At 35.7% G+C, this 21,231-nt stretch overlaps 1 protein-coding gene across 1 annotated transcript in view; it reads left to right on the forward strand.

Annotated features, from left to right (window-relative positions):
- LOC106873144 (uncharacterized) overlaps nucleotides 1-20,266 on the forward strand; it is a 33,220-nt gene extending 12,954 nt beyond the window's left edge. The window contains exons 4-10 of the mRNA XM_014920370.3: nucleotides 2,942-3,136; nucleotides 8,047-8,244; nucleotides 9,126-10,901; nucleotides 13,279-13,643; nucleotides 15,058-15,148; nucleotides 15,515-15,594; nucleotides 19,942-20,266. Coding sequence (XP_014775856.3) covers nucleotides 2,942-3,136; nucleotides 8,047-8,244; nucleotides 9,126-10,901; nucleotides 13,279-13,643; nucleotides 15,058-15,148; nucleotides 15,515-15,594; nucleotides 19,942-19,974 — 2,738 coding nt within the window. The 3' untranslated portion in view covers nucleotides 19,975-20,266. The remainder of the gene's footprint in view (nucleotides 1-2,941; nucleotides 3,137-8,046; nucleotides 8,245-9,125; nucleotides 10,902-13,278; nucleotides 13,644-15,057; nucleotides 15,149-15,514; nucleotides 15,595-19,941) is intronic.
- The last annotated feature ends 965 nt before the right edge of the window (nucleotides 20,267-21,231 follow it).

Raw genomic sequence — 21,231 nt, forward strand, 5'->3', positions numbered from 1 at the left:
CTTAGCGGTATTTCACCCGTCGCTACATTCTGAGTTCAAATTCCGCCGAGGTCGACTTTGCCTTTCGTCCTTCCGAGTCGATAAAATAAGTACCAGTTGAAGACTGGGATCGATGTAATCGACTCATCCCCTCCCCCAAAATCGTTGCCCTTGTGGCAAAATTTGAAACCATTATTATTATTATTATTATTATTATTATTATTATTATTATTATTATTATTACTGAGGCGGTGAGCGGGCAGAATCTTTAGCACGTCAACCAAAGTGCTTAGCAGCATTTCATCCGTCTTCACGTTTTGAGTTCAAATTCCGCCAAGGTTAACTTTACATTTCATCCGAAATTTCAGGCCTTGTGCCTTTAGTAGAAAGGATTATTATTATTATTATTATTATTATTATTATTATTATTATTATTATTATTATTATTATTATTATTATTATTGTTATTATTATTATTATCATCATCATCATCATCATTATTATTATCATTAAGGCTGTGAGCTGGCACGATCGTTAGTAGAACAGCATCCGTTAGTATTAGTTAAGTATGGATAGAGAACACTAACGTAGAGGAGAAATTAGTAAACAAGTGTATAGAAGAGGCATCGTTAAAAACTTGCTCGGGGAGAGAATTGTCCCAGTTTCTTCGATGCAAAAAGCGAAGAAAGCGTCGTTCGAGAAGCAAGCGCGTCCACTGAAACACAACAGTACAAAAGACAGTCAATGACTTTGAGTTTGAGAGGAGCAGTGTAAAAACAAAGCTACAGCCGAAAGAATTGCTGTGGGGTTGAGCAAACCGATTCCAAAAAAATGCGGTTTTCCAGTAGCACTTCTTTTTCAGCTCGGAAGCAGAGAAGGACTAAAGATGGCTAACTTGATACCAACGTGGATGGTTTGCAGTGCTTGGTATTAGCTTTTTCTTTGATGCTAGCATAATTTTTCTGTAATGTTGTGCTTTGGTTTTTGTAATTTTTTTTTTGTAATTTTAATATTTTTTGGCTGAGAATTTTGCAGATACGATAAGACCCTATTTTTAACTTTCAGTTTGGGCTAATTCCTTGTTAGGATATCATGCGAGATATTGACTATAGAGTGTTTCTTTCTCATTTTCCTTTTTCATATAGTTTTGAATATGCTGCTATGCTCGACAATATTATGATAAACTCTTCCAGCCTGGCATTGAATGCCCTTGTCTTACATGTAGCAATCACACCCAGATGCTCTCTTCCTCCCACCTCTGTCCCCATTTCTCTCTCTCCCTTTAAGTATGTGCGTATGTGTCTGCGTATGTGTATGTGAAAACATATTTTTATGAAATAATCTTATAGCATGACCTTCACAGAAAATGTAACATATTAACATTTGCTTGTGAAGATATATAGTTGATTGAATTGGCACAAATTTACTACTACTACTACTACTACTACTACTACTACTACTACTACTACTACTACTAAAATGATAAGATAATTCTAGAGAGATTTTATCTAAAAGAGTAATTGGGTAGCTTTACGTACAATTTTACGAAATGATAGGCAGAAGTATCTTTTAGTTACTTGGCAATAATGTCTATACGAGGGCGTGCTGAAAAGTTCTTGGCTCTGGGCAAAAGAAAATTCAGAAGGATCAGTTAATTATGATTTTATTCAACATATTCTTCTCCCAGATTCACACACTTATTGCAGCGGTACTTCAATTTTTCTAAGCCCTGTAAAAGAACTCGGAAGGTTGGACCGCCACCCCGGCTTTTCGCAATACCCTTCAAGCCAGGATATTTTCAGTACTCCTCGTATGTGTGACATTCATTTCACGGAAATATTGGCTACATAAGTGCATGTTTATTCATTTGGGGCAACTTTTTCCATATAACAATTTTAATTTTGTCATATAGTTGACTTAGCTCCTTTGAATGATGAAGATTGAATATTAGAAATCATTATTTATATCAAGTGTGAAGGTGACGAGCTAGCAGAGTCGTTAGCACGCCAGGCAAAATGCCTAGCGGCATTCGGTCATTTGCATGTTCTGAGTTCAAATTCCACCGAAGTTGACATTGTCTTTCATACTTTTGGGATGGGGTCGACATAATCGACTTAGCTCCCCGCCCCAAATTGCCGACCTTGTACCAAAATTTGAAGTCAGTATGATTATTATTATATTAGGCGGCAACCTAGCAGAATCGTCAGTACGCCGGCCAAAATGTTTTGCGGCATTTCGTCCGTTTGCACGTTCTGAGTTCAAATTCCACCGAGTTCACTTTTGCTCTCCATCATTTCCGGGTCGATAAAATAAGTATCAGTTGAACTCTGGGGTCGATGTAATCGATTTACCCTCTCCTCCAAAACCGTTGGCCTTGAGTCAAAATTTGAAACCATTATTTATATCAAATATACTTCCGGCTTGCTACATTCTGCAGTCATATATCTCGTGGAGGTCAGCTTTGGCTTTCATTCTTCCGGTATCGATAAAATTAAGTACTGGTATTGATATTATCGACTGTGCTCCATTCCATCAAAATTGCTGATTTTTCCCCAAAACAATTGCTCATATCAAAATGTGCTATTGTTGTTGTTTATTTCCAGATCAACGGTGTGTGTTTTAGCAGTTATTTGTAATAGCCAAAAGTCTTCTGGTGGTATTGTTTACTTCCCAAGTAGATTGTTATTTCAATCAAACGAAATAATCACTGTTTATAGAGCTAAGCGTAACATTTAATCATGCTATTTCGAAGTTGAAACGCATTTAGTAAATTGATTCCAAGTTTATTAAGTAATGCCATTTTCATTTCAATTTTCTACGAAACTCAATACAATTTTATGGATATTTTATATCTCCAAGCGTAACTGTTTTAGAATAAATCATATTTAAGCTAAATTAGTAAGAGTAAAAACAAATGCAGAGTTCAAAAATTTTATACAAAAGTGATTTTTTTTCTTAACAGATGCCTGTGACAGTAACCGATTTTCCAACAAGATTTATTACAATGCTCATCCATCCGATTGCACCAAATATGTATCATGTACCCAGTTGAGCAGTGGTAATTATTTAGGTGTCGTCATGTCCTGCGCCCGAGGCCGCTTTTGGAATGATAAAGTATTGACATGCGATTACCCATGGAATGTTAAATGTGCTCACGGTAAGTATGATTTCTTATTTACTGTTTTTATTTGTATATTAGTACTCCTTTACTATTATTTAATGGACGTGCGTAACCTAGTAGTTAAGGCGTTGCATTCATGATCACAAGATCGTGGTTTCGATTCGTGGACCGCTGTGTTCTTGAGCAAACAGTTCATTTTACGCTGCTCCAGTCCATTCCGCCGTAAATTAGTAACCATGCAATGGAGAAGCATCCCGTTCAAGAGAGACGTTGTGATCTCGGTCACTTATATGTCATGGAAACTGGGTATCTGAAATTATGAGTCATAGGGCTTGAAACAGTAAGGTCCATTACTTAGCCACAGGAGAGGAAGGATAAGTGAATATATGACATTTTCAAGCTCTCCGCGGTTGATGTTCAGTTCTATTTTATATTTACAAGAAGAACGTGCGGAAGAAGGAATTTGAAGGGCTGAAGCTCTGTAGAGGAATAACTGAGAAACGTGTGTATTGTGGAACCAAGATGTGATGAAACACAGTAAAAAATCTTAAGAGCAGGAGATGGACGTGTCTGATCTATTTGGATAAATGTGGTATGCTGCGCCTGCTAGTTTAAACAAATTGAGATCATTGTAGTATTGTAGACAAGATAGAAAGAAGAAACTTCTTTCTTGAGCTGGGATTGTAGAATGCTGGTGAGTCGATATTTATTAATCAGTTGCGTCGCCTTATTTTGGATATGATGTAGAACGCTTTACAGTGTGTGACTATAGCACTTGTCTCATATGCATGAGAAGATCTACTCCAAAATGGGTCTTATTAGATGTTTAGGAAAGGTTAATATCTGGTAAGAGTTGAAGTATTTTCTGATGCGATATAGGCTTATAACTTTATTTAAATTTAAAAAAAGAATGAAGTATTAAAGTGAAACGAAGTTAGTGACGCTCTCTGTCAATGAGAATGAGATTAATAACATTAAAAAAAAAAATTAGAATAAATCCAAGCGCTTTGACCAAAAGTAAATATTAATGTTTTTCGTTTTCTTCGTCAAGAAAGAAATTAGATATGATATGAATGTCTGAAAAATATCGAAATAGCGTATGTAGGGACGGGGAATCAAGTAGAGAGAGTGGTGATACGTCATGAGACAAGAGTAACAGAGAATAGAGAGGAAGGAAAAGCCGTTGACAAGTTACTTAGAAACGACATTATGTATATATATGCACGCACATATCCAATATTCGTACGTGCACCACACACACACACACACACACACACACACACACACACACACACACACGCACACACAAGTAGACATTCGAAAACTTACGCGCACGTACGAACGTATCTAACATATACAGATACGTATATATGAATACACATGCATATGTCTACGCTTGCACATAAGTATACTATGTCATAACAACACAGAAAAGTACGTGAGGTATGAAGTGATCTGGGAAGTGTGGTGGTTAAAATGAGGTGTAGCAAGACAAAGGTTTGAGACACGAAGAGAGAAATGTCACCAAGGTCAAAGGTGGAAAAAAATTCATTAGCTCATACAAAGGTAGGGTAGCAACAAGTCGGTCTATGCGGATATGAAACAGAAACATTTACGCATTCAATTTCACGCGCCCGCACATACACCTACACAAGCACGCGCACAAAACGAATGTACACATACATGGGCAAATAGTAAATGCACATCAAGACTACTATAAACATACCTATGATTAAAGACATTTTAGCCGAGACTATCCTGCCTATTTTCTATGTGTAGGGGACATAGGGAGCACATGGAATACATTGTCATTATCCAATGGGTCCCTTTGTTTAACACTATAGAGCATATTTCTGAGAGATGTGACTTGTTTCTAGCAGATCGAGCGATATCATTCAGTTTCCTTTGTCGGCTCAATAAACAATGGTGAACGCATATTGTAGAAATGATGATTATTTACCTAAGACGGTGGTATGAATGTTAGGGACCGTATGATAATTGATACGTCGTTTAACAAAAGTGTATTTTTATTTTACAAAGACGTTACAGGTATTTTAAAAGTGAATATGCTGGCCAAAGATCCCATCCACTCCGTCTAGAGTGAGGACCATGTACTGAAAAAGCTTGGGATTCAAGGGCCGCCAGATATGTAATGCTTTGCCAAAACATCTGAGGGATCTTCGTGGAGTAGGAGTAGATGTTTTGTTTTGAAGAGACAACTTGATTTCTTTCTACCCAAGGTCTTAGATGAACCTATGTCACGGTAAGAAACTGAAAAGAGGGTAGCAACGTCAAACTCACTACTTCGCTAAAAGTTAATCGCATAAGAATGGCCATTGAAAAGGTGACTACACTGACGGTGCTCCAGCATGGCTGTAGCCTTTTAGCTGAAATGTATGAAAGAATGAAAGAAAGTGGAAGAAAGGGTAAAAACAAATACTTTGATTCACATTTAACATTATGAAGTTACTTTCTCACCTGACGTGCAACAGGTGCAGACCCTGGAGGAACTGCTTTTATTTTTTTTTTTTTTGGTAAACGTAAATGACTTCATGGTATCTTGCACGGACATATCAAGCAACTAGTGTAGGGCTCTGAAATGAACTTCGACTATCAGCATTGTTCCAGAGCCGTCTTCAAAAAGTTAGTATACAGTTTCAAATAATACGGAATATTGGAAACAATTTCTTCATTTTGTTGTGTCTAGGGAGAGTCATTACACCAAATTTTTTTTATTGTTTTACATTTAAATGTGTATGTAGTGATATCAAATTATGTTTACTTAGGGTAAAGACCTCTTTCAGTCATGAATGACCATGGGATTGCACCTAGAAAGTTACCCTCCAAGGCACAAGTCCAGGCAATGTTGTTTACGGTAGACCAGCAGTCGCTCATGCATACTAGCCTCCCCTTTTCATGTCACCGACGTTGTCCAAGGGAAAGGCAAAGGCCGATTTCAGCTTTCCACCAGTGACATCGCAACTCATTTCTACAGCTGAGTGATATGGAGCAACGTGAAATAAAGCGTCTTGTTCAAGAACACAACACACAGTCCAGTCCGGGAATCGAACTCACTACCACGTGATTGTGAGCCCAACGCTATGCTGGCCACATCTGGCCCAAATATTCAACCTGTTTTGTGTTCAAACCAGCCAGATCCAACCTCACACTTCTACCCTAGAATGTTATTCTAAAAATAAATAATCACATCATCAAAATCTCGAAGCTGCATAATACAAATCAATATAAATAAATAAGCCTTACATTTTTCAGGGTAATCAGAATACTAAAGGGTTAAAGGGTTCTCTCGGTAACAATAACAATACCAGGAGACCATTAGATTTCACCCAAAATATATGGTAAACGTTCATGCACTCTCAGACTTATCTTTGGATTCTTTATTCTAAGTGGCCAAACATAGCTTCTTTAAACGTGTCACCCGCTGGAGTGTTAGTACACAGCCATCGTTAAAATTCTTTATTTAAAAATGTCATGTCTTCGAAAATTTAGTATGTAATTTCAATAATCATGGAAAATAGAATATATATTCTTTAATTGTTTCACGTTTAAACGTGTTCATATTTCTAAAATATTCAGTAGTACTAATGAGTTTTATATAAACGTTATAAAAATTAACACCTGTGTATTTCACAAATACAAACAAGCGTAAGTGTGAAACGAAATGATTTTCTTACATGTTGTGTGTCTGTGTGTGTGTGTGTTTGTGTGTGTGTGTGTGTGTGTGTGTGTGTGTTTGTGTGTGTGTGTGTGTGTGTGTGTTTGTGTGTGTGTATGTTTGTGCGTGTGAGTGTGTGTGTGTGTGTGTGTGTGTTTGTGTGTGTGTATGTTTGTGTATGTGTTTGTGTGTGTGTGTGTGTGTGTGGTTGTTTGTGTGTGCGTATGTTTGTGTATGTGTTTGTGTGTGTGTATATATGTGTGTGTATGTCTATGTACATATGTGTTTGTTTTTATGTATGTGTGTATATATATATATCAATGAATGTGAGTATGTGTGTGTGTGTATTATACAAAATGGGTAGATGGAAGAGAGATTATGTGAGTGTGTTTAGTGGATGAAAGACTATAAAATGATGAAAGAGAATGAAAACAAAAATTCGCTGTGCCTTTCTGACAACACTTTATGTATCTCATTAACACTCGCTCCAGCTCAACAACTGCATTTCAATCTCTCTACTGTTCCTTTCTTGACTCTTCAATGTTTTACCCCATGGGTACCTAAGATACAGGTTGTTTTATGCATTTTTTCTGAGACTCTCTACGGAAAATGGTAAAGATTGTATGAGAAATGGTAATTTTTTTAAGCAAATAGCAAACATCGACGCTTATACATACAGATGGAGGGTGGATTTAAACGAATGTTTATATAATACCAAACCAATGAGGCATATAAGTTTGTATATCATCAAATTTTACGGTGAAGTATTGAAAGGAATGTTTTGGAATTTCCCCCAATCAACATCCTCCCAAAAGGGTTTCGGTAATTCGTGAAGTATTTTCTTTCAAGAATTACTATCTTAAAGGAACTTACGAGCTCATCGTTAGTGACAAAGTGACAAATATAGGTAACGAAGCAACTTATGACTAAATGTTATCGAATGTATTTTTTTCGTTTCGAAGTTGAGAAAGGATCAGTGAAAGATTGAGTGAATGTTTAGTCGGAATGCAAAAAGCGGAAATTGTGGAGGATAATGTGCTATATAGAAAAACTGAATGAAAGATAATATTGAAGACCAAAAAAGGAATACAACACACAGGTACTGGCAGACACGCGTGTTTAGTAGCAATTCAGTGGCTCTACTGATTCCAAGAGTTATTTGTCACCATCGCACGAAATCATTTAGTAAAACATTATATATATAAACAATTATATATATATTTACAAATGCAAAGTTATCCTTGATATTTTAATGTATCTTCTCTTTCAGATAAATGCAAAACACTGGGAAATCCTGCTGTCTATCAAACAGATTCTACATCATGTTTAATGTGGGGAGTCTGCAGCTATGGAATAACAACTTCTATTCAACCTTGTGCAGACCTGAAAGCTTCAGGAACTTACCATTCGATGTTAGGATCTTGCCTTGATTCCCGAGAATGTACACCCCATGGTATCACTACTCCACGTAAGATATTTTTGGGTCTCTAAATTAAATGTAATACAGTATCGACCTCTTATCCGGCTTCTAGAAATCCGGAATTACCAAAACCCGACTATTTTTGAAATTGGCTAGTTTTGAATTTCACGCGCTAGCCGTAGTTTGCCCCGCAGATGCTTTGTTAGTTAATTTGCATACGGTTTGTTAAAAAATAGCTTTGTTGTTTACATTTTAAGTGGATAGAAAAAGATTAAACACTCTGTTTTAGAAGTGTATTAATTTGTACCTGTATCTATTAAATTTGTCTTCGATTAATTTTCATCCTATAAGTATTATACCGTATACGTGGTGCAATATGATATACTTTAAAATTTTAAAGTGGTTTAATAATTATGAAGCAGACCCTGCTTTAGAAGTATATTAATTTGACTTGTGAATACAGTTTAGTCCTTTACTTTACATAGATTATCATATATTTTAAGTATAAATTTCAGCTGTCTCTACAAGGAAAATCCAGAAATCCAGGCCATTTCCAGTATGAAACTTGCCTGATATTTAGTCAGACACAGTATACATTAAAATGTATTTCAATGTATGCATAATTTGTAAGACGGCGAGCTAGCAAAATCGTTAGCATGTTGGGCAAAATGCTTAATGACATTACGTCCAGTCTTACTTTCTGAGTTCAAATTGTTACCAGGTCGACTTTGTCATTCATCCTTTCCAGGGTCAATAAATTAAGTACCAGTTGAGCACTGGGGTTGATGTAATCGACTAACACCTGCCCCGAAATTGCTGGCCTAGTACCAAACATTGAAACGAATATATGTATAATTTTGTTATAGAAAAATAAGATGTCACAGTTTGAGTCGATTATAAATAATGGTATTATATTTTTTAATTTGTAGCATCGAGACCTTGCTTTCCCGTACCAAAATGCCAACTTTCTGAAATCCTTGATTATGAAAATTGTCGGTGCTTGCCGAAATGTGCTTATCCACCAAACTGCGGGGTTAATGAACGACTGAATACTACAACTTGCCGTTGCCAAAATGCTTGTCCTTTTACTCAGCCATGCAGTGATTCGCAAACTCTTGATTTGATTACATGCCAATGTGTTTCCAAATGCCCAACATTGTATTGCCGTAATGGTGAAAAGATAAATTATGATACCTGTCGTTGTGAGCCTCGTTGTCGAAATGTGCAGTCTTGTGGTATTTCTCAAAAGTTCAACGATATCACATGCCAATGCGAAGAAAAATGCAGTTATGCAGTTTCATGCCGAGCAAATGAAAAAATGAACTATGATACTTGTCGTTGTGAACCTCGTTGTCGAAATGTACAGTCTTGTGGTATTTCTCAAAAGTTCAACGATATCACATGCCAATGTGAAGAAAAATGCAGTTATGCAGTTTCATGCAGAACAAATGAGAAAGTAAACTATGATACCTGTCGTTGTGAGCCTCGTTGTCGAAATGTACAGTCTTGTGGTATTGCTCAAAAGTTCAACGATATCACATGCCAATGCGAAGAAAAATGCAGTTATGCAGTTTCATGCCGAGCAAATGAGAAAGTAAACTATGATACCTGTCGTTGTGAACCTCGTTGTCGAAATGTACAGTCTTGTGGTATTTCTCAAAAGTTCAACGATATCACATGCCAATGTGAAGAAAAATGCAGTTATGCAGTTTCATGCAGAACAAATGAGAAAGTAAACTATGATACCTGTCGTTGTGAGCCTCGTTGTCGAAATGTGCAGTCTTGTGGTATTTCTCAAAAGTTCAACGATATCACATGCCAATGTGAAGAAAAATGCAGTTATGCAGTTTCATGCAGAACAAATGAGAAAGTAAACTATGATACCTGTCGTTGTGAGCCTCGTTGTCGAAATGTGCAGTCTTGTGGTATTTCTCAAAAGTTCAACGATATCACATGCCAATGCGAAGAAAAATGCAGTTATGCAGTTTCATGCCGAGCAAATGAAAAAATGAACTATGATACTTGTCGTTGTGAACCTCGTTGTCGAAATGTACAGTCTTGTGGTATTTCTCAAAAGTTCAACGATATCACATGCCAATGTGAAGAAAAATGCAGTTATGCAGTTTCATGCAGAGCAAATGAAAAAGTAAACTATGATACCTGTCGTTGTGAGCCTCGTTGTCGAAATGTACAGTCTTGTGGTATTGCTCAAAAGTTCAACGATATCACATGCCAATGCGAAGATAAATGCAGTTATGCGGTTTCATGCAGAGCAAATGAAAGGGTAAATTATGATACCTGTCGTTGTGAGCCTCGTTGCCAAAATGTGAGAGTTTGTGACGTCATTAAACAACGGTTCAATGATATTACATGTCAATGTGAAAATAAGTGTAATTATTTGCCAACCTGTCGAAATGATGAACGAATAAACTACGATACTTGTCGCTGTGAATCCCGTTGCGCGGTGGTAAGCAACTGCAATGCAAACCAAAGATTTGATTATGTGCAATGCCGATGTATCAATCAGTGCATTAGGCCACCAGTATGTACAACTGGTGAGCAGCTTGATCTCATCAACTGTAGATGTGTTAATGTCTTCTGTCCAGATGCTCCAATTTGTCAGAATGGAGAACGTTTAGACAGTACAAGATGCATCTGTACAAGAACCGCTACAGATTCACCAGTAGTACGACCAACAGGATTAGGTATATTATTTTCCATATATATATTTTTTTTTATCAACAAATTTTAATTTATTCCCTGTTGATAGCAGTTATTCGGTTAATGTATCGAGTCATTAGGACACCACCAAAGGCCTATCTTCAAATGACCGTTTGTGTAAGTTTCCTATACCATCTCCGAAGCCACGACAAGCTGTCGAGGCTAATGAGACATTCTTGTTTTATAGTACTGTTTGTATTAGTAGCCGTAAACATTACCTCTTCGTGGCACCGACTTAGAGTTAGGTTAAGTTGGACTTCCTTTAGCCACTCAGTGAACGAATATGGACTATATTAGGTGGCTGTCATTTGCTTTAGACAATGGAAGTAAATCACGCTATCAGATATGTCGATTTTATAATCTAATCTTTATCTTTGTCGGCATGACTTGTTATCGCTAATATTTGGATTTTTAATGATTTCTTCCCTCTAAATCCCGTGGTCTTGTTAGGATTCTTGAAAATGTTTGTGTTTTCAATTGATAGATCTGAATAGTTTATTATGTTTCAATTGATAGATCTAAATAACAATTGATTGCTGTCGTCAAGTCTTCAATTCTTGGAAAGTTTGGGAGTGCTCGCTAAAAAAATATGTACATACTAGTGAGTTCTGTGATTTAGGCTTCACCTTTACAAAGCATAGGTGAAGAAGGTTAGATACAAGTTTATAGTGGTGTAAATGATGTGTAAGTTGTTGTTGTTGTTATCGTCTAGTCCTGATTCATCAATTCTATTATTGAAAATGCTCCATACTCGACAATTTTGTCTTTTATTTTGTTGACGTAGTGTCGACTGGCCAGCGTTAACCAATATATTCATTGTTTTTAAGTCGAGTATGATTTGAGGGAAATTTTACTGATACTTCCACAAGGTCAAGCAAGCGAGTAAAGTCTCCTTCATTGGCTTGAAACGGGGGAATATGTAGTCTAAAGCAGCAGGGGCTAGAGAAAGAAAAGGAAGGTGTAGCCTTAAAGCGTACCCAAGTTCGATGGATTGAATATAAAGCAAGGTTCTTTCTTTGAATACATGGGATTGAAGCATTAAAGCCATTAAATTAGTGCTGGAAAAAATGCCTAGACCAATATATTATGTAAGAAGCAGTAACTTTTGTATTCATTTTCAAAGTCAGTAATCTCGTTAGATTTATTGGTCCGGTGGGTTAGCTTTGACTGAGGGCACACTCTAGAAGGTCAAAACACAGTGGTGTCTCAAAGTTTTGTTTTATCGGTGAATCACGTGTGTTATGAACATACAGCGTCTAAAAGGAGACGTTCTCTGATAATGACGACTAACAGCGATTAGATATTTACGCTCGAATACGACAGAATATATCGAGAATCAATAGAAATATTATTTTAGATTCTCTGCATGAACCCCATGAGTAAATAACATCTATTTCCGAACTATATTTCATCTTTTCGTCACTAGATTATAAGTAGAAGTCAGCACAACCGAATACATACATACATACGTAGATACATACATACATACATACATACATACATACATACATACATACATACATACATACATGAAAAGAAGAACTCACAGTATATAGAAGCCATACTGATCTGGATTATTAGTGAAATGTCCCAGTGAATGCCTCATAAAATGTGAATATAATGACCTGGCATAGTGATTTGGGACAAAGAGAAACTGTGTAAAGTTGTAGAAATCAGCTGCCCAGCAAATGTTAGCATAAGGCTAAGAGCCAGTGAAAAAGGAAAGACCTACGCTGAACTATCGAGAAATCTAGTTACTCTACCCAGATTACAAGCCCAAGTTTATACCTGTCATTATTAGGGCACTGGTATATGTAACACACTGCCTAAGTACCTATCTTGAGAAATTAAGCATCTCAGAACCAAATTCGAAAACTGTTGATCCAAGCCATCACTGGAACTCTAAATGTTTGTAAAACTTTTCAGACGTTTATCATTTAAGTATATATCTGCATGTCTAGACATGCAACTATATGCATGAGAATACATACATAAAAAAAAATACAAGTCTGCACATACACTGACTCCAAGTACTACACATAAACGCACATACATGCAAAAATACCCTGTTGATGTTGTTGAAATTCCAATGAAGGAGCTCTGGATCTAGGCTAGAAACCGGCTCTTCTTCTACCGACAAGAAATCTTGAAATAAAATTGAATAATGACATATATACATACATACACACGTACCTACCTACATGCATACATATACGCACACATGTGCGTGTGTAAAAATATATATTTATATAGTGTGTGTGTGTGTGTGCGTGTAAGTTTTCTCTATGTCAATGCATTCTTCCGTAATTCTTGCTTTTCATCCTTTCATTTTGTTTTATTTTCAATTCTTACTTTGAAAAGATTGCAAACCAACTGTGAATATCAACTTTCGAAGTCTTAACCAGACCAATTCGCGATTCCTACACGTAAAAGGTGTTACAACTAGATACAACACAGAAGCTGAAGATAACTACACCGGAGTGTTCGATGGTTATTGTCAAATACTTCTTACGAAATTCAATTTCGGAAATACCATTCCTCCAATAGCCATTTCACTTCGATACCGCCTAGAAAAGAGCCAATTGGGTATGAAACCATACGCTCTTGTAACCAACAGTAATAACATGCAGACACCATCCATTTTAATCGCAGCCACATCAAGCTATATAGAATTCGGAATTCGAACACTACAACAAGGCTACAGATCAATCAAGGTTTTAGCTTCAGTAAGTTAAACATTTTTTATATGTATCTTCATGTACATTGACATTATGATAAATGAAACACGCATTCGTAGGCATGACTTGATTTTTATTTTAATTCTTTGTAACAATGCAACAAAGTGTTCCCTGATAATTCTTTGTGCTTAAGTGTCCAGTTGGATTTGGGATATTCAATACAGAGATCCAAACAACCACGATGGTAAGACATTCGTAGAAACAAATAGTATAAACTTATGTTAATCGCAAAAGTCTCATATATAGTATAAACCTGTGTTAATCGCAAAAATCTCACATATATGTCTCACCATGCAGACACACACACACACACACACACACACACACACACACACACACACACACACACACACATATATATATATATATATATATATACACGCATATAATGTTAAATGCGTTACGCTATCACATAGTTAGTTGAACCGAGAGGCAAAGAGTGAGGGGTGAAGTAGGGAAAAATAATAGTTATTACGCTAAAATCGAATGTTTGACGCTAGTTAGTTTAAGGGTGCGGCAAAGGGGAGGGAGAAGTGTGTTAGTGCTGAGAGGTAAGAGAAACGTGTAGTTAGTTGAAGAAAGAAGCGGGAAGTAAAGAGGGTACAAACATGTTAAGCGGAGGAACATGTAGTATAATTGAAGCGAGAAGTAGAGAGAGAGAGAGAGAGAGAGAGAGAGAGAGAGAGAGAGAGAGAGAGAGAGAGAGAGAGAGAGAGAGAGAGAGAGAAAGGAGAGAGGGAGGGAGAGAGAGTGAGTGTTGATTGAAGGGAGCGCAGTCTTGGAATGCAGTTACATTATTTTAAATGTAGTATAATAGGATATTGAGACAGACAGTAAAAATAAAGGTTCAGTTGTCATTACAGGTTTTATGTTCAGTTGTTTCTATATCTTCAAGCCGTCAATTTTTTGGATAGACAGATTAACTGACGGATAAAAGATAAAAATGAAATGGCCTAAGCAAATAGCTGTGGATGTTACTTCTACCATTTTATGTGTAGAAGCCCAGAGACTGAATCCATGCTATGGAACCGCAATTTCTGAGTACAAAGTTTCTGAGTACAAATACCACGGAAATTAACTTTGCTTCTCATCCTTACGGAATCGATAAAATAAAGAACCGTTCAAATGCTGAGATCGATGTAATCAGTGAATCCTCGTCTTCTCAAACTGTTGACCTTGTGCCAAAATTTGAAACCATTTTAAAAGTCTATTTACACTTAATTTTCATAATGGTTTGAAAATGAAATTTTTATAGATATTTAACTTCATTTTATGTTGTAATTGAACTTATTACTTTTTTTAAAAAATAATATCGATAGGAAACGAATTTTTATTTCATTCCCAGTGCCTTATGAATCAGTAAATTGACTATTATATATTCCTTCAATTCCTTGTGTTTTAGGGTTCTGATTGGGAATATGTTGGTTTAATATATGATGGTAATCAACTTATTGCCCAGGTTGGAGATTATGTTCAGAAGACACCTGTATCAGGTAATATCGACATTATTTCTTTTGATGTTATTAATAAATGTGAAAAGGAAAAAAAAAAATTCATTTAAAAAGAAAATTACATATCAATTTGTAAACACAAGCATTGTCTAATAGATCAATTATTCTTTATAGAAAACAAACATAGTTAAGAGAACATATGTTGAGATTTTTACCAATCAGTTTTATCCATTTCTTTAACTTATCAAGAAACATCCTATAAAGAAATACGTATCCCAAGTTCTCAAGTCCTCTCTTTAAAATATCTTGTTTCGTGTATAAAATAGTTTAAGATATATACAGTCCCATATACTGGAACGAATCTTAATGAATTGGATTTAATTTGTTATTTACTTTTGCATTTTTCAGGAACAATTGAAGCAAAGTCAAATAGTTTGGTAATTGGTGCTGGTTATGGATATGAAAATTTCCGAGGAGAAATAGATTATGTAATTTATCACATCTTATTTTCCACTTCTTTCTCATATTCTCCCAATAAAAGTCTTGGTTTTAATACAGGAAACGTAAAAAAGCAGCAAGAATCTTTAGCACAGCGGGCAAAATGCTTAGTGGCACAATGCTTAGCTGCAAAATGCTCTGAGTCCAAATCCCACCGAGGGCAACTTTACCTTTCATCCTCTCGGAGTTGATAAAATAAGTACCAGCTGAGTACTTGGTTTGATGTAATCAACTTATCCCCATCTCCGAAATTACTGGTCTTATACCAAAATCTGAAACTAGTTTAAGAAAGTAAATTGAATTTTGTCAGAAGCGTATTGCCAGCGAACTGAGAGAACTACATATAGAGGGTTGAAACCTTTTCAGTAACTTGACAAATACCTGAATTCTTAGGAAATATTTATAACATTATTCATCATTCTACTTCGTTCGAAATAGAAGGAAAAATAACAGAATTGCATGAAGAGAAACGTTAGCACGCCCGGCGAAACGCTTAGCGGTATTTCGTTTGTCTTTATGTTCTGAGTTCAAATTCCGTCGAGGTCGACTTTGCCTTTCATCCTTTCAGAGTCGATAAATTAAGTACCAGTTGCGCACTGGAATCGATCTAATCGACTGGTTCCCTCCTCCAAAATTTCAGGCCTTGAGCCAAGAGTAGAAAAGAATATTGCATAAATAGTTGGAGTCATATGGGAATGTATCAAATCTCTCTGCAAAATTAGGTCTTGTAAGGGCCTTTCTCGTTGTCTGGGATGAGGGTCGAACTGACTGGTTTCATTATTACTTAACACTGCATTGGGATCTACTTAAATCTACTGCGCTTGCTCTCAAGAGCCTTAGTTTCACAGTGAGACTAAATACGTACAGCTATTATTCCCTGCAAGTATTTATTTATAACCAATGCTGTAATAGTAATCTGGTAAATGGATCACTGATTATTAATAATAAGTATTTAGGTATTTAGTTGTTTAATCACCTGCATTACTTACTGATTGAATTCGCAGGAAATTGCTGTGTATTCTGCAGATTAGTATACCCGCTTAGCGTTATTTTCGGGAAGAATCAGTGACAGAATGTGTAATAGGCTGTAACATTGAATTTCAAGTATAATCCATCCAGTGAACTTTTGCACGCTTTCTGTCCATCCAGTTTTACCAACAAGGATTGCGTGAAACTAGGTTATCATAGAAAACATATGTACTAGATTCCACGTAGTAGAGTCCATGTGATTGCAACGCAAACTGCATTTATGGTACTCAGGTAATTAATGTATATTTACATTGGTTTGTACATTTGAACCAAAATACAACATTACGAACTCAATAATTATGTAACATATCAGCGCTATAATATATTTGCTTATTGCTTTTATCCTTGGACTGGTTTCACTTATCCGAATGAGGGCATGTTGGAGCACTACATCGAAGTAACTTAATCGATAATATCGGCTCTCAATGCTAATTTCCTCTTTAATTGCTCTCTATTTAATCAAATCACCAAACATTTGCTTTCCCAATTACCATACATTACCTTTCGATATCTCGAAGCATCGATTTACACTGATGTGTAGGAAGAAAGCACAATCGCATACAAGCGTCCACAAATGCACTATTTGTCTTCTTTTCTATATCTATTTAGATTAGAGTAAAACGTCAGGAGAGTACAGAACATATATCAATTAATAACATATCAATTAATGCATGACAAGAAGAGCAGGGATTACGGTGATTGTGTGATTCTTGTTCTTTTGGTATTCATTACGTAGAGAACTAGCTAGTAGTCTTTCAGTAATAGTCCTGGCTTCCTGAACACTTAGTTGAAATCGCGCCTAGAGCAACCCTGCCGTTCATCCTTTTGGGGTCAATTGAAACAGAATACCAGTTTAATGTTTTGCTCAATATTTTTGTCTCTTTCTATCTTTCTCTGGTTCTTTCTGCAAGAAATGTGTTGTTGTTAGACCTGGATAGGGATGAATCCACCAGGCTTTGATGAAGAAGACATGTCATAAGTTATGACAGTGACCATGAAATTCTATCACAAGTTGAGAGACCGATGCAAGGAAAATATACAACACACGTGTACATCGTACACATATTCGTGCAAACACACACACACCTTGTACCTGTACGAACACACACACACACACACACACACACCTAGATATACAAACACGCACACACATATATACACACACACGCACGTACAAGTGCACGCACGCGCACACACGTGCTCTCAGACACGCACGCACAAATATTTTTCAATAAGTTCAGTGAAGATAAGACAATTTGTTACGGTCTTAGACCTATTTGGCTCACTTCATTTAGTATTTCCCACTTTAACCACGTGTACTTTACGCAGAAGACTACGCACAGGAAATCTTTTTAAATTGTTTAACATTTTATGTTTTGCAAAAAATCTACCCATTTTGTCATTCGTTTCTAATGTCAAGTGCGTACAGCTTCTACTTTACTGAAAAGGTTTTACATAATCTAAAACATGTCTGACGTTTTACAAACTCAAACTCACACTTCATTGCATACACACATTCAGTTTCGGTTTCAGAGTCCTGTTCATTACGCGCGTGATTCTGATCTATCTCTGCTGTAGCTTGATATCAAGAAGCAAATATACGAATAGTGCCCAGTGATTTGATTTGCTCTTTGGCTCTTAATGTTGCTAAGACGGCCCAGAATATATGTTTTTTTATGTTGAGGTAATTCAAGGAAATTGCTTCGTGTGTTTTATTACATATAACAGAACAGCTGTGCTTTACGTCTGACTAGTGACGCTAATCCAAATATCGCTTGGTCTATTCATGTTCGAATTATTTTTTATTTTTATAATTAAGCAAATACGAAACAGTCAATTAAGAGTCTCTTCACTAATGCTTTATGTACTTGAATCGGAAATCAACCGTGAATGTCTGTTTACTCTGAATTACTTGTTTCTGATATATGCTGTTAATAATCTCCTCTTCTATTTCTTAGCTTTAGCTTTTGTTTTGATCTTTGACTCTATCAAACCAGTTTTAAGGTATGCAGTAATGGAAATCTTAAGATGGTCATTTTGGGATTATAAAGTTAATCTTAAGAGACTATACCTATACTGCTTTTATTTGGGACCTATCATCGAATATCTTTAGATATATTATTTCTGAAGATGTACAATGATGTAGATTAAGTTACCGGCTCGTGTACGCAGTATAAATGCTTATATTTTAAATATATACTTTAAAAGTGAGGTTAATAGTGACCATCATTAAGTTAGTAACCGATAACTCATACAGTAAAGTTGTAGACTTTTCATACAAGAATCTTGTTATATTCTATTTTGTATTAACCCTATATACATATAAACATGTGTGTGTGTGTGTGTGTGTGTGTGTGTGTGTGTGTGTGTGTGTGTGTGTGTGTGTGTGTGTGTGTGTGTGTGTGTGTGTGTGTGTGTGTGAGTGAGTGTGCACGAGCATGTTTGTCAGTCTCCCCACTCCGAAGATGGAGACCGGATTTACGGTGATGTTTATATGTATTCACTACTGGTTGCATATCCTTGACTTTTAGTATATTCCATCTGCCAACACATATAGTATGTAATTCTGAACCCCAGAAACAGTCAGAAACAGCTGCCGGACCATGAAATACCATACCTTCTCCTGTTAATGTTCTGTCCTTTGTGTACTCCATGCAAATCCGTTTTATAAATAGATACATATCTGTACGCTTAGACATGAATGTTCATCCGAATATCTTCACGTTTTGTTTCTCTCTCCATCTATGTATCCCTATATATATTTACATGTATATACACGCACACGCACGCACACACACACACACACACACACACACACACACACACACATACACACACAAACACATACACATATATATGATATATGTGTGTGATTGTGTGTATTTCTATATCAAGTTCAAACATGCTTGTTTATTAGCATGATTACCTCTCCCCACCTCACACAATGTATGTATGTGAATACATACACACAAACACACACACACACACACACACACACACTTACACACACATATATATATATATATATATATATATATATATATATATATATATATATATGAATCCATACATGCACACATACATACACATATGATATCCTGCATATACACACGCGCATTGATAATTTCATTCCTATTCCTATCGAATACTCGTTTCTCTTTCACATAAAGATTACAAAAATAAGACAAAGAAAGAACGAGAGAAAGAAATAAGAAAATAATAAAGACAGGAAGAATGAATGAATAAATGAATGTATGAAAGCCATATTGTAACTCGTTCACATTTTGTACGTTTCTTTCTCATTGTAGGTGAGATTTTTCCAATGCAACCCAGATCCATAGGATGAAATTCAGCTTTGATTTTCAAGACAAATATAGACAAGTTTGAACGGAATCTAACGACGAAATTTTATTACAGTTTTCTATAATAGGAAAATAATGTCTCAGATTAACAACTTTCTCATCCAATGAAGTTGGTGCTAAATGGTTCAATATCGGTGATAAAAGTATGTTTCTTTTTCTTTCAATAAAACATTTAAATTCCGAAATAATTTTTACGCTTTCGCGACCCCCTCCCCCAACTAAATCCTTTTTTGTATATTTTATAATAAAGTGTCTCCAATATCACTTCAAAGATCTTTTCTTTTATTTTGTATTTTGAAGGCGAACACTATTATATAGTTAACATACTGTTCCAATGAGCAGTTTCTGTTATTTTTCCTTGTTAAATAGGAATTGAATCAAAAATTTTAAAAATTAAAAAAAAAAAATGTGAAATAAAATATGTCACATTTTATTTCACATTTACAAAAAATGTGACACTTTTAGATGCGTGTGTTTTCAGTGGTCTAGAAAGATTATCAAAAGGTAAACTTATATAGCTCTTCTTGAAACTACACACACACACACACACACATGTATGTATGCATTCATATATATATATATATACACACGCATATACATACATGTAAATATATATATATGTGAGTATATACATACACGTATATATATGTATATATATATATACATGTGTGTGCCTATATATGTACATGTATATATATATGTATATATATATATATATATATATATATATATATATATATATATATATATATATATATAGTAATAACAATAATAATAATAATAATAATAATAATATAAATGATATATATATATATATATGCATATATATACATACGTATATGTACATACATCTATACGTATATATATGCATATCTGGCACAGGACGTCATGAAACGTGTACAATAAAAAATACGCAGAAATAATAGGAGGAGAGTAAAAATATCGAGAGAAAATAATTGACATGTCTCAATAGGACAATCAGCGCATGCTGAAATGATCCGAATGATAGAGGTCGCTAAGGCGTGAGTAACAAGGGCGACAACAGTGAATTTTGACTGGAAGCGTGGGTGGCAAGGGAGTCAACTGTGAATCTGGTATATGTATGTGAATGTGTGAGCAACAGCATGAGAATGTATGATGGTATTATGTGCAATATACTCTATGTGATCGTGCGTGTGTATACGTGTATATGTGTGTATGTGTGCGTGTGTATACATGCTTCTGTGCAAGGCCAGT

The sequence above is a fragment of the Octopus bimaculoides genome, chromosome 1 (genome assembly GCF_046866305.1).
Source record: "Octopus bimaculoides isolate indiv1 chromosome 1, ASM4686630v1, whole genome shotgun sequence".
NCBI classification, from domain to species: Eukaryota; Metazoa; Mollusca; class Cephalopoda; order Octopoda; family Octopodidae; genus Octopus; species Octopus bimaculoides.